This window comes from Octopus sinensis, linkage group LG14 (assembly GCF_006345805.1).
Source record: "Octopus sinensis linkage group LG14, ASM634580v1, whole genome shotgun sequence".
Lineage (NCBI taxonomy): Eukaryota > Metazoa > Mollusca > Cephalopoda > Octopoda > Octopodidae > Octopus > Octopus sinensis.
Genome location: NC_043010.1, coordinates 3,405,609 through 3,429,142, shown reverse-complemented (window position 1 = coordinate 3,429,142; position 23,534 = coordinate 3,405,609). Strand labels below are relative to the sequence as shown.

Here is a 23,534-nt window from a genome sequence, read left to right as displayed (position 1 = left end):
GTCTTTTGTTAAGATATTGGAGTTAAAAATTATTATAGAAGATGTCAATGATAATCGACCAGAATTTCCAGTTGATGCCAATAATCTTTACTTTTCTGAAACAGATGGAAGAGGTACCATAAAATCAATTCCAAATGCTATTGATATTGATGTTGGAGCTCAGAACTCCCAAATCACATATCACTTAAATGAAAACCTTAGTAATTTATTTGCTCTGTCTGTTATTAAGAAGATTGATGGAACTGCAAAACTGGGAATTTTTTTGCAGCAGAAACTTGATCGAGAAATAAAAGATAGCTATACCTTAGAAGTGATCGCTAAAGATGGAGGTTCGCCTCCACTGCAAGGAAGCTTGAATGTTCTGATATCTGTTACAGATGAAAATGACAACTCTCCCGTATTTTCACAGAATGTTTATAACGTGTCAATAAATGATGGTTATTTTAAAGGCACTGCAATCATCCGTGTTTCAGCAACAGATGTAGATTCGGGCATAAATGGTAAAGTTTTCTTCAAGTTTGGTTCAAAAACTTCAAGTAATCATAAAATGTATTTCAAAGTACATAAAAAAAGTGGTGAAATATTTTTGCTTCAAAAACTTCCAGCAAGAGCCAAAAAGGTATATAAGTTGTTTGTTGAAGCTACTGATGGAGGAAATCCTCCTTTGAGTTCCACTGCCATTGTTCTAGTCTATGTCATCAACCAACAGAACAATGCCCCTGTCATAGACATGAACTTTATTTCTCGCTCTAAAGAAAATAATGCAATGGTGTCTGAAGCAATCAAAGTTGGAGGATTCATTGCATTTGTTAAAGTCTCCGATGAAGATATTGGTAGAAACAGTGAAGTATCATGTGACCTTCAGCATGAAAAACTTCAGCTAAGAAGCCTTGGAAAAAACAAATACAAAATTGTTGTGAAGAATTTAATCAACAGAGAAACTGAAAGTAGCATTGAAAGCACAATAATTTGTGAAGACAAAGGATCTCCCCCTTTAAGAACTGAGAGAAAATTTTCCATCCAAGTGAAAGATGTCAATGATATACAGCCTCAATTTACCAAAGATACATTCCAATTTTTAACATATGAAAATGAAGAGCAAAATTTTCCTGTAGGCTTTGTTAATGCCACAGATGAAGATTTGGGACCTGGTGGGCAACTGAGTTTTTCTTTATTTAATCAGAATTATAATATTCTTCCTTTTGTCATTTCTGACTTTGGATTCATTTCAGCAACACAATCTTTGGATAGAGAGCAACAAGATGTCTACAAGTTCAAAGTTTTAGTCAAAGATAATGGTACACCATCTCTTAACAACACAGCAAATGTGATCGTTAAAGTTATGGATAAAAATGACAATGCTCCTTATTTCACATTTCCAAGTGTTAACCCTTTCAGTTTAGAAATCCATTACCAACCACAAATGAATACCGACATCACAACACTAAGAGCCTCAGACAGAGACAGACATGTAAATGCATTCCTCAGATATGAAGTATATAGAGGCAATGACAAGCAGTTATTTACAGTCAATCCTTACACAGGAGTTTTGTCTTTCTCGCGCCCAGTTTATCAAAATGATGCTGGATCTTATATTTTAAAATTAGCTGTCAAAGATGGTGGTACACCAATTTTATCCGCGACGACTATACTGTCTTTGACACTAACTGTTAGCAATACAACAGCGATAATGTACACAGCTGAAGACACAGAAACAGACAATAGAATACATATTAATTTGATGATTATTATAGTAGTAGCAGCAGTTATAGTTTCTGTTGCTATTGTAGTATCAATTACTGTATGTATTCTTCGTAAGAATAACCAAAGAGATGTCCAATATAGTTGTCGAGTTGATGACTCTAACAACTACCTGGGAGAAAATGCTCTCTCAGAATACAACTCTGAACAAATATCTCATGATGATATGCCTGTTACAGTTGAATCCTATGCAAGCCATCAGAGAAATGGTCCAACTCTGTTGCTTAGAAGAGATCCTCATTCAAAATATGAATCTAGTCATGAGTGGAAAGGTCCAGTATCAGGAATACAACCACAGAATGTCATACAGGAATCTCTTCAGGTGAGTCATTAAAGTTTATGGAATTCGTTTATGTTTCGTTGCTATGTAAAACTGTTTTTGTTGATATTTAACCCTTTAGCATTTAAACCGGCCATATCCGGCCAAAAGTATTCTGCTTGTTTTATGTTCAAACTGGCCATATCTGGTCTCTCACACCAACCCTACAATATCATCTTAAAAATTAATAGCTACCTCATCAAAATCTCATAACTACAAGAGAATGCATGATTAGTTCAAAACAATGTGGATAAAAAAGCATTAACTTTGGCAGAATAATGTGAACACTAAAGGGTTAAGCATCTTTATTTTTATTCATAATAATCTAATATTTGAAGTAAAAATTGAAGTTAAATTTTCTTGGCAAAAAAAATTTCCAAAGAAAAATAGTTGAATCTTATTAAACTTAGATTTACTTTTATCTATGACTCTTTATCAGCAGAAATATACAAGTATTATAAAATAACACCCTGAGTTTTTCAGTTTTTTTATACTGCATATATGACCATATGTGTATTTAGTATACAGAACACACACCTGGGTTATTTTTTTTATCAGCCATGTTTTGATATTCATAACCAGCATCATTACATTGCTTCTAATTATGCCTATGTATTGATTATTTGTAAATTATGCCAACTGAGTATGCATTACAGTTCTAATTAGAACTGTAATAAGAACTGGTTTTTATAAGACGGAAACATACCTGTTGCTTTCACCAGTTGGGTTTTAATGACAAGATCCACTCCTATCAGAAAAATCTTCCTTGCTGTTTTTGGATTCAAAATATCTTGGGGGTAGGTTTTGTCCACTGACTGCGTGAATAATTCAGTTAATTGAAATTTTTACTCACTATATTACAAATGTCGTGATATGTCACTATGTTATATCCTACTATACTATCACATAGACTGGTTGAGCTTGTTTGGATTTGTTTCAATTGATCATGCCATATATCAAGATCCTCCGTAGCATTTGGAGGATCAACAACACAACATCCCATAACGAAGAATCTTGTTGGCTAGCCAACCCAAGCATATCCATGTTGGGGGTGTCCAGAGGAGTTTATCATTGATTTCTTGTCCCTAGCTTTTCAGCAATATCCTGCAAAATACATATGTTTTTATAAAGATATCACTGGTTGCAAAAAGGACTACCAAAGATTCAAATTCCTCAAAATATATATCATGGAAATAAGAAAAAAAACATAGTCTCCTGTTAATTGTCATAAATAATTTGAACTTGAGATTTGCTTGTATCTCTCAGACAAAAAATATCACATTTGTTTTTGAAAACATTGCAAGTAATATCAGGTATTCAGTTTTATTCTCATATCAGTCAATAATTATAACAGTTGTAACTAACTGAGACTATGGAGTGATGAAGAGCTCACTCTAAGCCATATAGTCTGTATTCTATTACCTGAGCTATATTCTGTTCCTAGCAATATATTTAATTCTGAGTGGGTCAACTAACTTCACTGTAAACAAGGAGGCTGTGGTTTTCAGTACAGCCTAACACCCCAGTGAGTGAAGGAGTGCAATCCAGTCGACTATTTAAAATGAAAATGCTTAGATTATTACTTCATTCAATTTTGTCTAAAACTGGGAATTTAAAAAGAAATTGGCAAGTAATACCATAAGAATACAATTCATAAGATTTTTCTTCATTATACGATAAGGCATTTTCAAGAATTTATTTCTTGTTTTCCTATGAAACAATGCAGATATTTTAGATTTACCTAAGTTTTCTTTTTTGTATGAACTCGAATATGTATTAGGTGTTTTAAAAGTATAAAAATATTTGCCATATTTGATGGCATAAAAGACACATGGCTTTATTAAATGTACCCAACTTCAGTGGTGCATATTAAAGAAAACATGTTCGTAGTGTATTCAACCATGTAAAATTTAAACATTCTTGTACATAAGGACCTGGGAAAGATTTTGAGACTTTCTTTTTGAAAGGAATGCATCTTATATATGCTATCAAATATGGTGGATGTTCTATAAATTTGACCAAAATGGGCAGAAAAAAATGAAAAGTGAAAAATATGCTATTTGTGCTTAGTAATTGTATTTTTAAAACGAATATTGCAAATGAAACTATTAAGGCAAACAAGGAGCATTCATAGTAAAATTATTACAATTATTTAAAAAAAATATTTTGATATTATTTACTGTTACAGTTTGTATGATTTTTGGACAAATATTTTCAAGCTTAAATATCTATATGCTCCATGCTATTTCAGGAATCTCTGAAAATTAACTTTGATTAGTGAAAACTTTTAACTTAACTTCTCTTTTGACTTTGTTTGAACTTGATCAGTTCCATAATAGTATGCTTGTTGACTAGAAGGGTACTTTTATAAATATTCTTCATTAACTCTTGGATAATAGAAGCAAATAATGACTTTTGTATAAGCTTGTAGTTCTCCCAAAATGTACCCAATACTTTTTTTCATTTAAAATAATGTCAGTGCTCATTGATCATGTTCAAACCTATATTATTAATTTCATAAATCTATTTTATTAAATCAATATAATCTAATTTATCAATTATATGTAGAAATAATAAAAAAAAAACTTTATTGATTTGGCATAAAATTGACTTTCAAAATTTTTTCAGACTTTTTGTCTGGTTGGTTTAACATTTCACTTTATAATTTGTTTCCAAATAAGTAAACAAAATTAGGTTGTAACATAATTATTTAGTTAAATGCTGAACTCAAAATATTTGATTGTCAAAATATCTTGCATGATTTCATTTCAAATCAAACTAGAAATACAAGATCATGAATGTCATGAGCTTGTATAAGTTTGTATATGCAGTGGGGAGAAAAGAAATTTGACCCTGATAGTATATTAACAGTTAAAATAGATTCTTGAATGAAAGGTTAACATTTTCGAAGTGTAGCTAGAAATTGAAATCCATGAAAAATCTTTGGACGTTTGTCTTGATTCATGAGTTGCATTGAAGAAGTATTAGAAGGTTGCAGAGAAAGTAGGAAAGAAATTAAGTTTAGTGAGATATCTTAGAATATGTATTGGTTGTCAGCATTATTTATGAAGAAAAAAAAAAAGAAAAAGAATAACAACAATAACTGTAAGAGAATCTCAAATGGTTAACATGTTTTACCTAATGCTACAAGTTAGAAGTTTTAAAGTGTTGGATGGTATGACCGTGTGATTGAGAAGTTTGCTTTGCTACTATATGGTTCTGATGGATTATATTTGATCCCAGTGCTTGGTGCCTCAAGCAAGTGTCTTCTAAAATCTCAGATTGACCTAAGCCTTAGGTAGTGAAATTTTTGCAGATGGAAACTGTACAGAAGCCCATAATATGTATTTATCAAACTACTGAGTTAAAAATACCTTGGGGGTTATTTTAGTATATTTCAGCTTCCTCTCTTTATGACCAGTTGACTCTACATCATTTTATTGATCTCACCTTGATCAATATATAGATAAATAAGAAATCAATAATTTCATGCCTACATGAAAAAACTTAACATAAAAATAGTATTTTATTAGCCAATTATATCATTTCCTGTAGAGTGTCTAGTACTTATTTTATTGATCTCATATGAGATCAATAGAATAAGTATCTGACACACTACAGGGAATGGTGTAATTGGTTAAAATCCTTAAAAGCATAGCTGCAGTCCAATGACTTAAACCAGTGATAAAATAAAAGAATATAGATGTTGGACTGTGGAAATTTCATCTTGTAACGATTACTGGTCTCTCAGCACATTCTAGTATAGCCTCTCAGTATTTTTATAAAATAATAATGAAATCATTGTATACTGTGTCTTATTTTCAGTATTCTCTCTAATACTGGACTACAACAAGGCTATAAGTCTGCTACAGTTTACTCTGCCTCTAAAAGTTCAGAAGTTCAGCAGTTTCATTCCCAGTGATATTACAGCATATTTAAACAAGTAGCAAATATCCTTAGCTCGTTCTAGAAGATACTAAAAGACTTAGCAAACTGACCAATCAAATCGCAGCATTTTCAGCTGCTCCAGAGCACTGAATCTCTTATACTCCACTGCACTTGATTGATTGGCATTATTCTTTTTGCAGAGGAGTGCCACTCTACAGTGTTTTATCTGCTCTCTGACCATAACAAAATGCATTAATATTTACCTTATTATCTAAATTTTCATTCAGTAAAGCTTTGAACATTTTTTAAAATGATAAAAATGTTAATAAAAAATATTTTTCAGTTATGTTTTTCATTTGGTCATGAGATTATTGATTTTGTTGTCTATTTGTATTCTTACTCTTTCCTCCATTATCATGTTTGCAACTAGTTTCTAAGTTAGTTTTTCTCACTTCAAACGATGAGTTCTGAGTAACTTGCTCATACATCCTAGTCAGCTTGCCATTTTGTTTGGTTTTGATTCACCATAAAAAAATATTAACCCTTTCGTTACTGTATTTATTTTGATATGCTCTGTGTTTCTTTCAATTATTTTAAATATAACAAAGAATTTAGTAAAATAACTTAGTTATCGTTAACCTAGTGTTAGGAATGTAAATTGTGACTCAGGCTCGGTGGAATATTTTAATTCAAAACTTATGGAAACAAGACATTTTACCACAGAGCCAGAGGCGGTTTTAGCCAGGTTAGTAACATTGCTTCTATTAGATTTTATGTGATGCAATTTTACCTAATTTTTTAACTTGTAGAATCAATGTTACTGTTGTTCCACCACAGTCAAACTCTGGGCAATCAAATCTATTATCAAAGATGTCCCAGATTTGGTCAATCTGTCCATATTATTATGTATAATGTCTGCACAAATAGGGATATGTTAACAGCTTTATAGTCCCCTGGAGAAAGTAGAGCAGTGGAAGCCCTAAATATACAACCACAGCACTCATAGATTAGAACTGGGTCTTTAAAACCATGGTGACCCCTGGTAATTGCCCAGTGTGCCTATACCTTAAGAGAGCACTGTAGAGAACCACTTTCTCCAAGGTATTCCTTTTTAAGATATTAAAGTGTGATTTGAGAGAAATTTGGTCTCTATTTCTTGAAATTTAAGTGATTACATGGAGGCTTCCTCGTTGCATAGTAATCATAATATCAGTACTAAGTAAATTTATACTGAAAACTCCTCAAATACTGATTCTGAGAAAAACATATTTTCATTTCATCTTTTATATTTGTGTCTGAAGATGATTGGGCAAGCAACTGTAGGTTATAAATCAAATCTTGGTACACTTTTTTTTTTTGGCATTGCACATTTAACCTTTTTACTTTTGGCACCAACCATAATTTAGTGGATTGTGCACAGAGACATAGGCTTGTGACATGTGCCTGTACCATGAATGAAAGGTAAAACTCTGAAAGGTTCCATAACTGGAACTAATCCCTAAGACTAATTCCAAGCTGTGCAGAGATTGGATAATTGTATCTTTTCATTATTGTTATAGTAAGATGTGTTTACAGCTAATTGTAGTTTAGGAAGCACTCCTTTGGTTACGACGATGAGGGTTCCGGTTGATCCGAATCAATGGAACAGCCTGCTTGTGAAATTAACGTGTAAGTGGCTGAGCACTCCACAGACACGTGCACCCTTAACGTAGTTCTCAGGGATATTCAGCGTGACACAGAGAGTGACAAGGCTGGCCCCTTGAAATACAGGTACAACAGAAACAGGAAGTAAGAGTGAGAGAAAGTTGTGGTGAAAGAGTGCAGCAGGGATCACCACCATCCCCTGCCGGAGCCTCGTGGAGCTTTAGGTGTTTTCGCTCAATAAACACTCACAACGCCCGGTCTGGGAATCGAAATATTTGTAGTAGATCAAATGACAATGTAGAGGGTCTCTAGTTGCCTTATGTGTGTGGCACATATATATTTACTGTGCATATGTGTGTGTAGGTTGTGTGAGTTGTGTGTGTATGTTATGCATGTGTTTATAGATGTAAACTATTATACAGAGAAGCACAAGTATGTAAGAAAGGAGAAAGTAGCACCAACATTTTTATATTGGTGTAGCTGAAAACCTGAGTCATTTTGGAAAAAAAATTATAAAGTATAAAAGAGAGTTTTTGATTGGTTAATAGGATGTGTTCAGGGAGGAACTACTATTGATGTGCTGAGTGTGTCTTGTCTGTGTATGTGCATGTGTGTGTGTTTGTGTGTGTGTGTATGTGTGTGTGCATTGTATGTGTGCATGTGTGTGTGTTTGTGTGTGTGTGTGTGTGTGTGTGTGTGTGTGTGTGTGTGCATTGTATGTGTGCATGTGTGTGTGTGCGTGTGCGTGTGTGTTTGCATTGTGTATATGTGTGTATGTTTCTGTGTGGATGTGAGTGTACGTTGCAATATTAGAATCATTTAAAATTTGCATATAATGTGCTAATTTTCCGATAGGATTAATATTGTTAGTGAAGCCACCAATATTTAAACAACAGTTCAATATGACTAGAAGGCATATTTACTCCACTGATGTCGATAGCGATAGATAATATCAGTCTTCATATTAAACTTACTTCTCAAGGATACCAGTATTAGAAAGTATAATACTGTGTGGTAATAATTGTTATGCGATGAGAAATGAAGAATTTAAAAAGACAGTGGCAGAGCTTATTGTATGTAGTGCTTAGGTCTACCACAACTTACTGGAAAGCTAAAAAAAATGGGACACAAAGTAACAATGGTCAAACGAAGAAAGACAAAGGATAGCCAAAATTACATACATGCATAGTACACAGCATAAAACACAAGACAGAAAGTGAATGTTAAAAGAGCCATAAAGTGGAATAAGTGCATAGACCAGGAATAGGATTAGCTAATTTTGGGATGCATCAAACTTTTTAAGGATACATTGTCTTGAGAACTAACAACTGATGCAAGTAGTTTATTCCATGCTTCAACAATTCTGAATAAGAGAAAATGTTTCCAAAAATACTAAGTGCTGCACCTTTTCTTCCTTTCTTTCTGCATTTTCTAAAAATTTTTTTTATGAGCATTTCTATAGGTGGTAGAGATATTGGATTCGAAAGGTGGTTTAAGCTGCTGTTTTAAAGATGGCAGATAACCATGTGGGTTTCTCCCAAGTAGCTATTATACATTAAAGCTTTAATGTGTTGATACCTAGAGACATGGTTCAAGATATGGCAAGTGGCTTTTGAAGAATATTCAGCTAGTTGCATGTTTCTGGACAGCTTCAAGTACATCAATATTCTGGACAAGAAAGGCATTCCAGAGTGGAGATGCAAGCTGTCAGTGTGGATATACCATAGCCATATATAGCTTTTAATAGATAATTGCTGAGCAGCTGACATACACCTTACTGAATGATATATAGACATCTTCAAACTTTTTGATTATTTTAGAAATGTGATTCATCTAATACAGATTATTGTTAGCAATAATCCCTAGGTCACATTCACTAGCATTCTTCTTATAGGTGTAGTGTGAAGGAAGTTGGTAAATTCTGGGGTTTTCCTCCTCAAATATCTAGAGGTGCACTTGTTTACAGCCAGCATGAGTTATCAGTCAGAAAATTATTGCACCAATGTGTCATGGTCAAATTGGTGGAAAGATCTATAGTTGAGGAAGGAAAGAAATTATCTTCAAACCAGAGACCTGGTCTGATTTCTTGCAACAGAATGGACTCCATTGATGTCATTTAAGGTGTTAGGAGGTAGTGTAAAACTAGACAAAGTTTAAGTCTACCACCCAAGCAAACCACAGTGGGATTTGAACTCAGAATATGAAGGATTAGAACAAAGACCACAAGACATCCAGTCAAGTTCTGTTAATCCACTATTCTAAATTACTACCTTTTGTTGGCTTGGAAAGAATGAAAGACGGATTTGACCATGGTGCAATTTGAACTCTGAGCACATAGGATCAGAACAAATAACATAAGGCAGTCTATCCTCAATCACTCTAACAATCCTACCAAATTGGTTGTGTTGAAATGATTGAAAATGTGTTAGTTTTAGTTAGAAATATCTCCAGATAAAGAAGCAGCCATATATCACTGATAGATGGTTGCTTTGGGAATAGAAAATAAATTCCTTGCCTTCATTTGGAAAATTGTGAATCATTATGTTGTGAGCAGATTCAGTACTAAATTCCAATTTGCTTATGGTTAGTAAAAATATCGTACGTGGAATATGGAAAAAAGTTCATTCCAGCACTCCACTGAGAACTTACCAAATAAAGATACATCTTAAAATTTGAAACTACAAGAGTTGGTGTAGGTGGAAAGTTGATTGAGAAAACAAAATTTAAGTTATCGCAAGATAATATAATTCTTTCTATTTTGGTAGAGGCGTGGGGGAAACTAAAAATAAAAGTCTAAAAACAGAAGATGGTTTTGATTTGATAAGACAAATGTAAAATAAAATATAAAATAAAATAAAATTTAAACAAAAGAATGTGAATCTCAATGAAAATATAAAAGATTAATGATCTCATTATTTTTTAATGATTTGAAATATATTCATTAGATGAAGATATTTATTAAAACCTGAGGTTTTAGAACTATTTTTCTAGTCATCAGTCAGAAGAAGATGGACTGTGCAAAGAAGAAGAGGAGAAGTGGATGAGAGAAATTACTGAAGCTAATGATCAGTTTAAACTGTTTAAGATTAGTAACCGAAAGAGAAAATGTGAGCAGTGATGGAGACCCAGAAGGATTAGTTCTAGATCAAATCCACTCACAGGGCTTTGGTAAGCCCAGAGCTCTTGTAGGGGACATTTGTCCAAGATACTATGCTGTGGGACTGAACCTGAGACCACATGGTTGGGAAGTAAACTTCTTACTACATAGATATACTTAATCTTGATATATGGATTGCTTTGAGAAAGAGCATGTGACTCAATTATTCAGGTGGTGATGTGAAGGTAAAGAGAACTGAAATTGTGACAATCCTGTTGTCGATCACCCGTTTTGTATCAATTTGGGAATTTGGGTTTCAACTCAAAGCAACCTTCTCAACAAGGCTAAATATTGTTTACATTAACAGACACATAATAGAATAGAGCTGTATACTGGGCAAATGCAGATTAAATAGTGTGTTGTGTGTTTATTCCTTTGGGGTGTGTGTGTGTGTGTGTTCTGATTGTGTGTTTTATTACTACAGACAAGGACTAGGGTCGTTAACATTGCAAGGAGCTTATCTAACATTAAGGCAGCATTAATAAGCACCATCGTAGTTACTATCACCCACTGCCAAAATACCATTACCCTCTTCCTCCACCTCCTCCTCCTCCTCTGCCAAAATACCATTACCCTCTTCCTCCACCTCCTCCTCCTCCACCACTGCCAAAATACCATTACCCTCCGCCTCCTCTTCCTCTCCCTCCTCCGCCTCCTCTTCCTCTCCCTCCTCCTCCTCCTCATCATCATCATCACCATCACCATCATCATCACCACCACCACTACCACCACCACTAGCACCACACCAGCACCAGCACCACCACCACCACCACAACCACCACCTACCACCACCACAACCACCACCACAACCACCACCACAACCACCACCACCACAACACCACCACCACAACCACCACCACAACCACCACCACAACCACCACCACAACCACCACCACAACTACCACAACCACCACCACCTACCACCACCACAACCACCACCACAACCACCACCACCACAACCACCACCACAACTACCACCACCACCACCACCACCACCACCACCACAACCACCACCACCACCACAACCACCACCAACCACCACCACAACTACCACAACCACCACCACCACCACCACAACCACCACCATCACTACCACCACCACCACCACCACCACCACCACCACCAACCACCACCACCACCACAACCACCACCACAACCACCACCACAACTACCACAACACCACCACCACCACAACCACCACCATCACTACCATCACTACCACCACCACCACCACCACCACCACAACCACCACCACCACCACACCACCACCACCACCGCCACCACCATCGTCACCATCACTACCATTGCTACTATTGCCGCCACTGCTACCATCACTGCCACCACGCTATCTTCTCTCTTTTGTCTCGATAGATCTTCTGCATTTGCTATCTATATCTCATTACCATGCAGCATCACACTTTTTATGCATGCTCCCAAACAGTTGAACATTCACAAATGAGATTCAATGTTTATTTTAAGCAACATTCAATCCATGTCGGAGGATTAATGCTGTTAAATGTTCAATAGCTTTTGAGAGGAATTTGGTGAAGTAGCTACATCTAAAAATATATTATGAATCCTGTGTAATACCTGATTAGCAGTCCATATTATTTTTATAATCATGAGACTTGTATGAAATTGTAGATGAGAGCACACCATGTCCCTCCCAAGCATTAAATATGATCAAAGCCATTTAACTATTATTTATCATGCAGATGTCGTCTCGGAATTGCTTAATCTTTAAGCAAATCTCCATCTCTATGCCAACAAATATACATGTCAGTATATTTGCTGAGTGATCTGTTTACTAAAATCTCGGTAATTTATACTAAGGTTATGCTACCACTGAGAATTAGGGTGAGGCATGTCTGGATCGTCTCTGATACTTGTTGTATTAAAAAAAAAAAGAAATGAAGGAAATGAAATAATTCTTGAGTTACTCTTTACTCTTTTACTTGTTTCAGTCATTTGACTGCAGCCATGCTGGAGCACTGCCTTTAGTCGAGCAAATCGACCCCGGGACTTATTCTTTGTAAGCCCAGTACTTATTCTATCAGTCTCTTTTGCCGAACCACTAAGTGACGGGGACGTTAACACACCAGCATCGGTTGTCAACCAATGCTAGGGGGACAAACACAGACACACAAACACACACACACATACATATATATATATATACACATATATAAGACAGGCTTCTTTCAGTTTCCGTCTACCAAATCCACTCACAAGGCATTGGTCGGCCCGGGGCTATAGCAGAAGACACTTGCCCAAGATGCCACACAGTGGGACTGAACCCGGAACCATGTGGTTGGTTAGCAAGCTACTTACCACACAGCCACTCCTGCGCCTATTACAGTTGTTTAGTAATGGATTTGATTTTAAATCGTGTGTTGGAATTAAAACAATTGTATTATTAAGGAGTTATTGTGAAGTTGGTGAACAAGCAGAATCACTAATGGGTCAGGACAAGATGCTTAGCAGGATTTCTTCTGGTTCCTCTTTTATGCTCTAAGTTCAAATTCTGCTGAGGTCAACTTTGCCTTCATCTTTTTGGAGTTGATAAAATAAGTGTCAGTCAAATGCTGGGATCAATGCAATTGATTTCCCCTCCCTGAAAATTGCATGCCATGTGTTAAAATTAGAGAGAACTATTATAGAATCATTGTAACTATTATGCACTCACACATACTGTTAGATTTTATAATAATTTTCATTTATATTTTGTTATAATATTTCTATGTTAACTATTTACTAAAGTCTTTTGTTCTCCATCTAAAAGATATAAAGGACTCTACCCTTGCACACCAACCGTACACTCTCAGCATCCTTACCACAATATATGTCCACTGAAGTCCATTTCCCATGAAATGCCACTCATCTCTGCCACTGACACCTCTTTTTGGAACTTACTGTATTTACTCCAATGTACTCCTGACTTTTGTCTCTACCACTGCATCTTTTGTCTCTCCCCATACCTCACCTCATCCCCTACTCACGTAGCTATCCTCAATTCTTTGCCCCAATCTACCTTCTTGGGCCACGAGGGTACGTTTTCATACCTTGTCTCCACCAACTTTTCTCCCTTTCCTGCTGTACCCATGTATTTTCTTTATCCTCTATAACATGACACCATGTTCCTGTCTCTTTTTCCTACTATTTTAGCCTTTCTATACCTATTTCCTTGTTTGTCCTCTCTGTGTTTACACAGAGAGGACAAATAAGGACAGACAAATAGATTAAGTCAATTATATCGACCCCGAAAGGATGAAAGGCAAAGTTGACCTCGGCGGAATTTGAACTCAGAACATAGCAGCAGATGAAATACCTATTTCTTTATTACCCACAAGGGGCTAAACACAGAGGGGACAAACAAGGACAGACATAAGTATTAAGTCAATTACATCGACCCCAGTGTGTAACTGGTACTTATTTAATCGACCCCGAAAGGATGAAAGGCAAAGTCGACCTCGGCGGAATTTGAACTCAGAACAAGCATTTTGCCTGGCATGCTAACATTTCTGCTAGCTCACTGCCTTTTAGCCTTTCTTTACCTGGCACAATGCCACCTCTCTCAATATTGCACCACCACTGAGAGAAGGACTCTTGTCTTGCAAGTTACTTGTGCTGGCACTTTGCGAAAAAATGAAATACTCAGTACACTGTGTAAAGTGGCTGGCTGGAGTAAGGAAGAGGAGCCAGCTGTAGAAACCTTGCCGAAGCAGACACTATAAAGCAATACAACTCTCAGGCTAGGTGGATCCTATTGGACGGTCCAACCCATGCCAGCATGGAATACAAATGCTAAACGATGATGACATATTTTGCAATGGCTACAATGACTCTAACACAATCATCATCATCATCATCATCATCATGCAACTGAAAAATTAGTTTGAGTCATCAATTAATATATTTTTGATTCTTTTTGATATTTGATTCTATTTCAGTTTTCCAATATTCCAGACAATGAATGTATTTGCACACATTTTTAACAACCATAGAAATATTATACCTCTTACAGTGGACCTGCATACTTTTGTAAATAAAAATTAAATGAAAAAGAAAATATTTTTGGGGTATAGATATTATAGTTAACTTTGGGTATAGATATAGTTAACTTTGGGTATAGATATTATAGTTAATTTTAGTTAAGTTGTCTTTGATTTCCTTCAATTTCTTTTGTTTTGTTTTTGCTGTTGCTATTTAACCACAGGTTAGCCTTGATTTAATAGACTAATGAACAAACTTTTTCAAAGTTTACCTTATTGCAGACAAGATTCTTAAAGGACTGAATTTGTGTCGCAGGTTCAATTCCCAACTATTGATACTTCATTTACTTCACTAATACCATCAAAAAAAAGATATGCCCTTCTCTAAAACCATTTTTTATCGACATCATGTAGTTAATAGAGTTGTTCACCTGCTGATGGCTATTTTTGGGTTTATTTTATAGAATAATAGCTTAGTGATTAAAATGCTGTAGTCATCACATATTTTAATGGATGAAAATCTGCCAAACTCAACAACTTTATACCATCACTCTTGAACATGAATCTTAACGATTTGGTTACTCTTTTATTTTAACTCACCATGTTGAATTTTGTTGTCAATAATTAATTCTTCATAATTAATCCCTAAACAAATTATTTGTGTAATATTTTTTTGTGGATTAATCCCATTATCTCATAAAATCATCAACCTCTTTAAAAGAAAAAACTGAAGTTAGTTGAATTATTGAAGCATATCATGCTCAGTTTATATTTGAGCACAAAAATTCCACAGCTATAGAACTACCCAAATTTATTACACGTTTGGGTAACATCCGCTTACCACTAAATTTGTTGATGCATTATGGGAGGAGGTATGGCTGTATAGTAAAGAAGTTTGATTCCCAATCACATGATTTTAGATTCTGTTTCAGTGTATAGCACGTGTTGTTTACTATTCCATGTGAGTGGAATTGATTGATTGAAACTAGACAGAAAGCTGGTGAGGATATATGTATGTGTGAGTGGGTGTATGTGCATGTATATGTGTGTGTGCATGTGTCTGTATCGACACTGTTCAGCTAGTAGTGTGAATGTCTATGTTTGTTTTCCTCCATAAACAAAAAATCCCACTTGGCAGTTTGCATGAAACTTGGAAATATTTTTATTGTAAAACTGAGGTTGGTGACAGGAAGGGTATCTAAGTCTATAATACTATCTCAGCAAGTCTCGCTCCACCCATGCCAGCATGGAAAAAAGTGGACATAGAAATAAGGACAATGATGCACTTGCTGCTGATGGTGGGGATGATGACAGTGATGGTGAATGGGGCAATAACAGTGTTGCTGCTGCTGCTGATGGTGATGGTGGTGGTGGTGGTGGTGATGGTGGTGGTGGTGGTGGTGGTGGTTGTGATGATGATCAAATAATATCTCTAATATTTTAACAACACAAACTAATGCATTTGTGTATGCAACTCTTGTCAGTTGTTTGTTCTCATTTCTCTTCTCTCCTCCCTCTTACACACACACACCACACACACACACACACACACCACACACACACACACACACATACACACACACACACACACAGCATAAACATACTGAATATTTCATGTGTTGATGGAGAACGTTGTTTGAAACAGATCAATTGTTCATACAGATGTCATCTGCATTGTAGCTGAGTTTGAACCAGTTTGCTTTGATACCTCTGGCAAATGGTTATTTATAATACTGCATTGCATGAACTAATGCTCTTGATGATCAATGCTTGCAGTCATTCTTAGTAATTGCATGGGTTCTGCTTCAAATCGTAGTAATGTCTGTCCTTTGGTTATGCTTGTTACATTGAGCAATGCCTGCTGGACACTGTATGAATGAATTGGAAAGTAAAATTCAATAATATGTGGTTCCTACTGTCATGAATCTGATGAGAATTAAGCACTTACAAGGAAATGGTAATGATATGGTAGACTGCACTTGGCATTTCTAACATTTAACATGAAACAGTAATTACTAATATTGACATTTAAAAAAAAAATCAACTCCATATTTAATCATTTTTGTTTTGTTTTGTTTGTTTGTTTGTTAGTTTTACAACTGAAATTAAAAATAAAGGGGAAAAAAAATTTCGAAATCACACAAACAACTAATTCCAACCAGCTAATCAATTTTCAATTCTAGTCATAAAAAAAGCCTTCAAACTGCAAATATTTTTGTGAGAGACTAAAATAAACTATTTTATTAAAAAATAATTATCTGAAAATATTTGAATGGTTTGTTACAGATATAACCCAATTGGTTGTCGGTAGCGGAAAAAAACAAAACAAAAACAAAAACAAACATCTTGTATATTGGCTAAAATATTTGAAAATTGCAAGAATGAATAATATAAAATTCTATGGAAACAAAATGCAAACAAAGCATTGGTTGAATTGCTTTTCCTATTGGACAATTGCAAACTTTGCAACTGAATTTTTTTCCTTCATTGATACGATGCGATTGTCATTGATATTGTAATTTCATAAAAGCAACTATTCTGATACATTGCAGCAGCAGTACATCTTATCTTTCCTCGTGCATTTAATGTGTTTTTATTCAAATTTTTACTTTACAAAATCATATTTACTATCCTATCAATATCATATCACTACTATTTCCACCTCTGCTAGCATCACTACTACTTTCCTTATCACACCTAGCATTGTATTGATAACAATCACCATTATTCTTGCTGCCATTAAAAATAAAAGTGGCTTGATCCAAGATGAAGCCAGTAGATTTTAAAATCTACATGATGTAAAAACCATGCTTTATCTTATCTATCAATGACTTACTCTTCTTTACATTCAATTGATAACTCAAACAACTTTTTATCTAATTTAATTTCAAGTCTGTATTTGAATTCAAATAAAGTACACTCTCGGTTAATTAGTGAGCATTTTTGTGTTCTGTCTTTTCTATCTGATTCATTTCAAATCTCTATTTGGCTTCAAATAGAATGAACTTTGGGTTAACAAGTAAACATTTTTGTGTTTAGCCTGTTCTTTTTACGTATTACCCTGAAATATGTTTTGTAAGCAGCTTCTGTGCTGGTTCCTCCCACTCACAGTTTTAATTTCATTGAATGTCCTCTATCCACTACTTAGCCATACCATAAATATGTTAAAGAGAGCATCCAAATTTTACATAGCAAGGTACAGGTGAAATAAACATCAATGATGCTTTGTACTGTACAGAAAGTGCAGAAGTTATTGCAAGCATTGCATTGCATTGCACTGCAATGTCAGAAGCTCTTCTGTATCATTAGCAAGTCACAAGCATTTCACTCCAAATGGCCCGTACGTTTTGCCTGAGTGAGGCAGCAAGGACTGATTTAGTCTTTGCTAGAAGAAGTGTTCCAAATTTAATCTCTGGTCAACCACAGTCACTTTGAGGTGCTTTCAGCTGCTTTGTATTTCCTTGGGGGCTCTCTTGATGTCTGTTTTTCAGACCACTCTTTTGTTGGAAATAACACACTGATCTAGCTGGAAACCCGTGGCAGCAAAAGATTTATTCTCCAGCCAAATCTTAGTAAGATGGTGTCACTAGAGATGGAAGTTTAAGAACTACAGTGGAATAGCTGCTTTGCTGCTGTCATTTCTTGTAGTCTGTAGATATTGTTGGTTAATTCAATAATGGCATCACTATAAAACAAATAAAAATGGGATGATCATGGTTGGAACACTTTTCCTCACGAGTCTGTTTGATCATAGTGGGCCTGAGTCCACATAACAACATGTAAAGGATACAACAATGTAGCCTCTACATGGTCACTCTACCTGCAAGACATACCAGCCAAATCTCTCTCAAATCAAATCATAAGAAAGACACACAAAACTCTATAAACCTTAAAACACTGAATACAAAACTAAAAGACAGTCGTTGCTTATTTTTTTTAGGGTTTGTGCAATAAGAGTCATATTAGGACTATATAAGAAAAAGTGCGTTGTGGTTTTGCCAGAAACACATCTAAAGTACCAGCTCTCAGATACAAAACCATTGGCTATTCAAATAATAACTCAACACTTTACTAACCTGACTAGTTTCAGATCTCTCTCAACTCATTTTTTTACTCGTTTAATCTTCCTAAAGCTTTTGCTTTTGTAACTCAGAAGTTTCTTGATGTTTGTGTCTCGGTCACTCATGACCTTTGTGTCTTGGTCAGTTATGACCTTTGATTTCAAATACTTTTTTTTTTACTTCAACATTCTGTTGTCCATTTGACTTTGGTCAATTCTTTTTCTTAATTCGTAAACATTTATTTTCAACCAAATGTCACTTTTTACATTACATTCTTTCCTCCTTTCGTCCGTCTCTCTCAGGAAACTGTATTCTGTAATCTTGTGTCATTTCATATATTTTCTTCATATCCTAGCATCTTCAGACTCTGCCAAAGAATTAAAGCCAATTTTATGACAAACCATATAGATACAAAAACAAATGGTGTAGGGAAACAGAAATGAAAGTAGCAGTAGTAGTAGTAATAATAATAATAATAATTGTTCTAAATTTTGGCAGAAAGCCAACAGTTTTGAGTGAAGCAAGATAGTTAATTACATCACTCCTACTAATTGAGTTTTACCTTATTTTATTGAGCCAAAAGGATGAAAAGCAGAATTGATAGCATTTGAACTCAGAACATAAAAAGCCAGAAGAAATGCTGCTAAGAATTTTGTCTGACATGATTTGGTCTGCTTTTAGATTCCATCTACCAATCCACTCACAAGGCTTTGGTTGGTTTGGGCCTATAGTAGAGAACACTTGCCCAAGGTGCCACACAGTGAGACTGAATCTGAAACTATGTGGTTTGGAAATAAACTTTTTCACCACACAGCCATGCCTGCATCGAGATAATAATGTTAAATATTATTATTTACAAAGTGAATCTTTGGATTCATTGTGTCACAAAATGGACTCTAATGTCTGTCTATTAATTCCATCCATCACTTCTAACTGCAGTTAGGTTGCATAAGAGTTTTTTTTTTCCTTTTATTTCTTCATGCAAGTTAAGTTAGTCATCTTAACCAGTCTTTTCAGTCTCTTCAACCAATCATCTAAGTCAACCATCACAAAACAAAAGTTACTATACCCCTGTACAATTTTTTGCTCTTTTACTTCAATGGACATCCATTAACTTTCAAGATAAACCCATTTTCTTAATGTTGGTAGGTATTTTATATATGGAGGAGATTGTTCATCTTTACATCTATTCAAAATTATAAGAACTGAGCTAGTTATCATTATTTTCTTTTACTCATTTCATTCATTGGATTGCAGCTACACAGCAGCACTAGCTTGATGGGTTTTGTCCAACAAATCGATCGACCCCGGACTTATACTTTGTAAGCCTGGTACTTATTCTAGTAGTCTCTTTTGCTGAATTGCTAAACTGTGAGGACATAGACAAACCAACACCAGTTTTTAAGCAGTGACAAAGAACAAATACAAACACGAAGATACATACAGATGTATATGTATGACGGGCTTCCCTACAGTTTCCATTTACCATAATTATTCACATGGTATTGGTCAACCTAAGGCTAAAGCAGAAGACACTTGTCTAAGGTGCAGTGCAATGGAACTGGACTCAGAACCGTGTGGTTGCAAAGCAAGCTTCCTCAACCACACAGACATGTCTGTACCTTGTTAGTTGTAAATATATTTGTAACTCAACAAAGTAATGCAGCACTGGGAACAATATGTGAACTTCTGATCCTTTGTCCGTTAAGCTTTGACCTTAAAACCTAGACTACTGTAAGCTTTGAATATTTCATGAAATACACTCATCTCAGCCTCTTCTGCTTCATCAAGATAGAAGATAAATTATCTGTACCATCCATTCTGCCGTCAATCTATCATAGAAAAATTTACATTTTGTTAAAAATGATGAAGTTTATCTCCAGATCCTATAGATTTCTTCAACAATTCAAATATAATTGGTTGATAATTATATTAGACCATAGAATTCAGCCATTTTTATCTTACCTCATTCAAATATCTCATTTTAATTAATATTGGCAAAAGAATGAAAATATATACAAAAATGTTGCAAATTTCAAATTTAAGAGAAATAATGCTTCAGATTAATATTAGACATTATAAGCACCAAGAATACATTAGAATAATAATTAAAATCTGGGGAGAATTGACGTATGCAAGTTATGGAGATTTCATTTTGTAATCTTTCCTTGCATCCATCCTTCATATCTTCTTTCTTCTATCTCTTATATCTTTCACTTGTTTCAGTCACAGGGGCACCACTTTGAAGGATTTTGGTATTCATTTTATTGTTTGTTTGCTTTTTCTTTTCACTGAACTGCTAAATTATGGGGATGTAAACAAACCAACACTGATTGTCATATGATGGGAGTGAGGAAACAAGCATTGACATAAAGATATACACATACATATAGATATACATATGACAAGCTTCCACATAGTTTTCATTTGTATAATTCACACACAGGACATTGGTTGGCCTATGGCTATAGTAGAAGACACATGTTCAATGTGCAATGAAGTGGGACTGAACTCCAAACCATGTTGCTGCAAAGCATGTTTCATTAAGCACTCAGCCATGCTTGCACCTATCAAGAATTTCTCAAATTGACAAATACTAGGATTGACAAAATAAAAAATAAATAAATAAAAGATTATTTTGCTTCCATCTCTATTTTAATGAGAAGATATGTAGGGTTAGCATCCATATAATTCTTCTTTCTATATACCATGATGTTGAATGTCATAATCACCCTCATTTAACATGCGTTTTTCAACCTGGCATGGGTTTGACAGGATTCAGTGTGCTGCAGGGCTTTGCCAAGTTCCATTGTTAGCTTTGGCATGTTTTCTATAACCGGATGCCCTTCCTAATGCCAACCACCTTGTAGTGTATACTGGGTACTTTCTTCATGTCACTGTCACTAGTGAAGTTGCCAAATAAGTTTCAAGACAAAAAAATAATGGAAAAGGGAAAAATCCTATAACTAAGTGTGTGTCTGTATGGGGGGGGATACTAGGGAAGGGGAAGTGGCAAAAGTATGACAGAAGGACAAGCATGGTTACTCTACATTACATAAGGGTGTGTAGTAGTAGTTGGTAAGAAGTTGAAGCTAAAGATGTTAGTGATGCGGTACCTAAGCAACGTTTCAAGATACAAAGAAGTGAGCATAAGAGAAAATACAGTCGGTGGGAACAAGTTTTAATATTTTAAAACCAGCTTAAATTTATGAAACAGGGCAATTTGTCTGCTCTGTTTTCAATCATTACAGAAGCTCACTTCTTATGAGAAACATTGCTCAATACACAATGGCACAAATTATTCCTTAATTTCTTTATTCGATATACTGTCACTAAAACTGATCAATTTCTTTTTGTTACATTTTACAATGTTTTTTTTTCTTTTTGTGTGTGTTTTTGGGATATGAAACTTTCTGATTTGTATAAATCTAAATGATATATTTCTGTTCACAATAACACAATGATGATATTGCAAGCATTAAGTATTTCAATAACTTAAATTGGTATCACCATTGCATTTTCTACCGTTACTCTCCTTGTATCAGATACTTCAGCAGCTGCTGCCTCCATAGCACAAACTACTCTGGCTACTTACATTGCACCAATTCTTCTTCCTCTCCCCCTCTGCCTCCTCGTCATTGTCGTCGTCATCATCATCATCATCATCGCCACCACCACCACCACCACCACCACCACAGTAATGTTGTTGTTGTTGTTGTTCTTGTTGTTGTTCTTCTTCTTGTAAGCATTATTATTATTATTATTATTATCATTATTATTATTATTATTATTATTATTATTATTGATATTGTTATTCATGTATCATTTTACCATCCCATTTTGTTCATTGTTCTATTTTTTGTTTGCCAAGTAATTCTATCTCCGTTCATATACTGAAAGTAAAAACAAGAACAGAATTATATTTGTTATTTAAAATTTATTCATTTAGAATATATTATTAAGAATCTTTTGTTACATCTTGGTCACTGATACTCTATCATCATGAAAACATTCTCCCCAGAGCAACCAGGAAAAAAAACAAAATTGTAAACAAAACTCTAGCCATAAATTTGAAAATCAGAATCCAGTCTCTTCCAGAATAAATCAAAGCTAACATTATACATATACCATAAAAAATAAACAATGCATAAATGAATCCTCGAAAGAGCCTATTTAAATGTTCACTTGAACTACTAGAAATAACACCCAAATCTTCCCTCCACTTACACTGCCTGATGAATGGAAAAACACATTCGATAGCATAACCTAAGATGCACTATCTCTAAAAAAAAAAAATTACAAAAACTCAGCTTTGCTGGTTAGCTGGTTATGGATGGAATGCTTTGATCTGAGGTCTGCTCTATGGAACCTGGAACTAAGCATAAAAGCAGAAGGGAAAATTTTAGCCTGGAAGTAAAGTTTCTAGAAAGTTGAGAATTCCTTTCAATATAGCAGTCAATTATTGACTTGCAAAATGAAACAATATAACAAAAATATATATCAATGTTGGTTCATATGAAAGTAGAAATCCTTGTGGCTACTAAAAAATAAATCATTACTCACATTTCTAAAGTTCATTATATTTTCATTGAATTGTCAATCAGAATAAATTAAATGTCTCTAAGATGAGTCGCTGTTAATAAGATTACCTTTTCCTTTCTTTTTTATTATTAAGTTCATATTTGGAAATGAAGCCTTTTTCTCTCAATATT

The 23,534-nt window shown here is 34.8% G+C and overlaps 1 protein-coding gene across 1 annotated transcript in view; it reads left to right on the top strand.

Annotated features, from left to right (window-relative positions):
• LOC118760832 (protocadherin beta-15-like) overlaps positions 1-23,534 on the top strand; it is a 120,151-nt gene that overhangs the window by 16,405 nt on the left and 80,212 nt on the right. The window contains exon 2 of the mRNA XM_036509251.1: positions 1-2,083. This exon is cut by the window's left edge and continues 372 nt beyond it. Coding sequence (XP_036365144.1) covers positions 1-2,083 — 2,083 coding nt within the window. The remainder of the gene's footprint in view (positions 2,084-23,534) is intronic.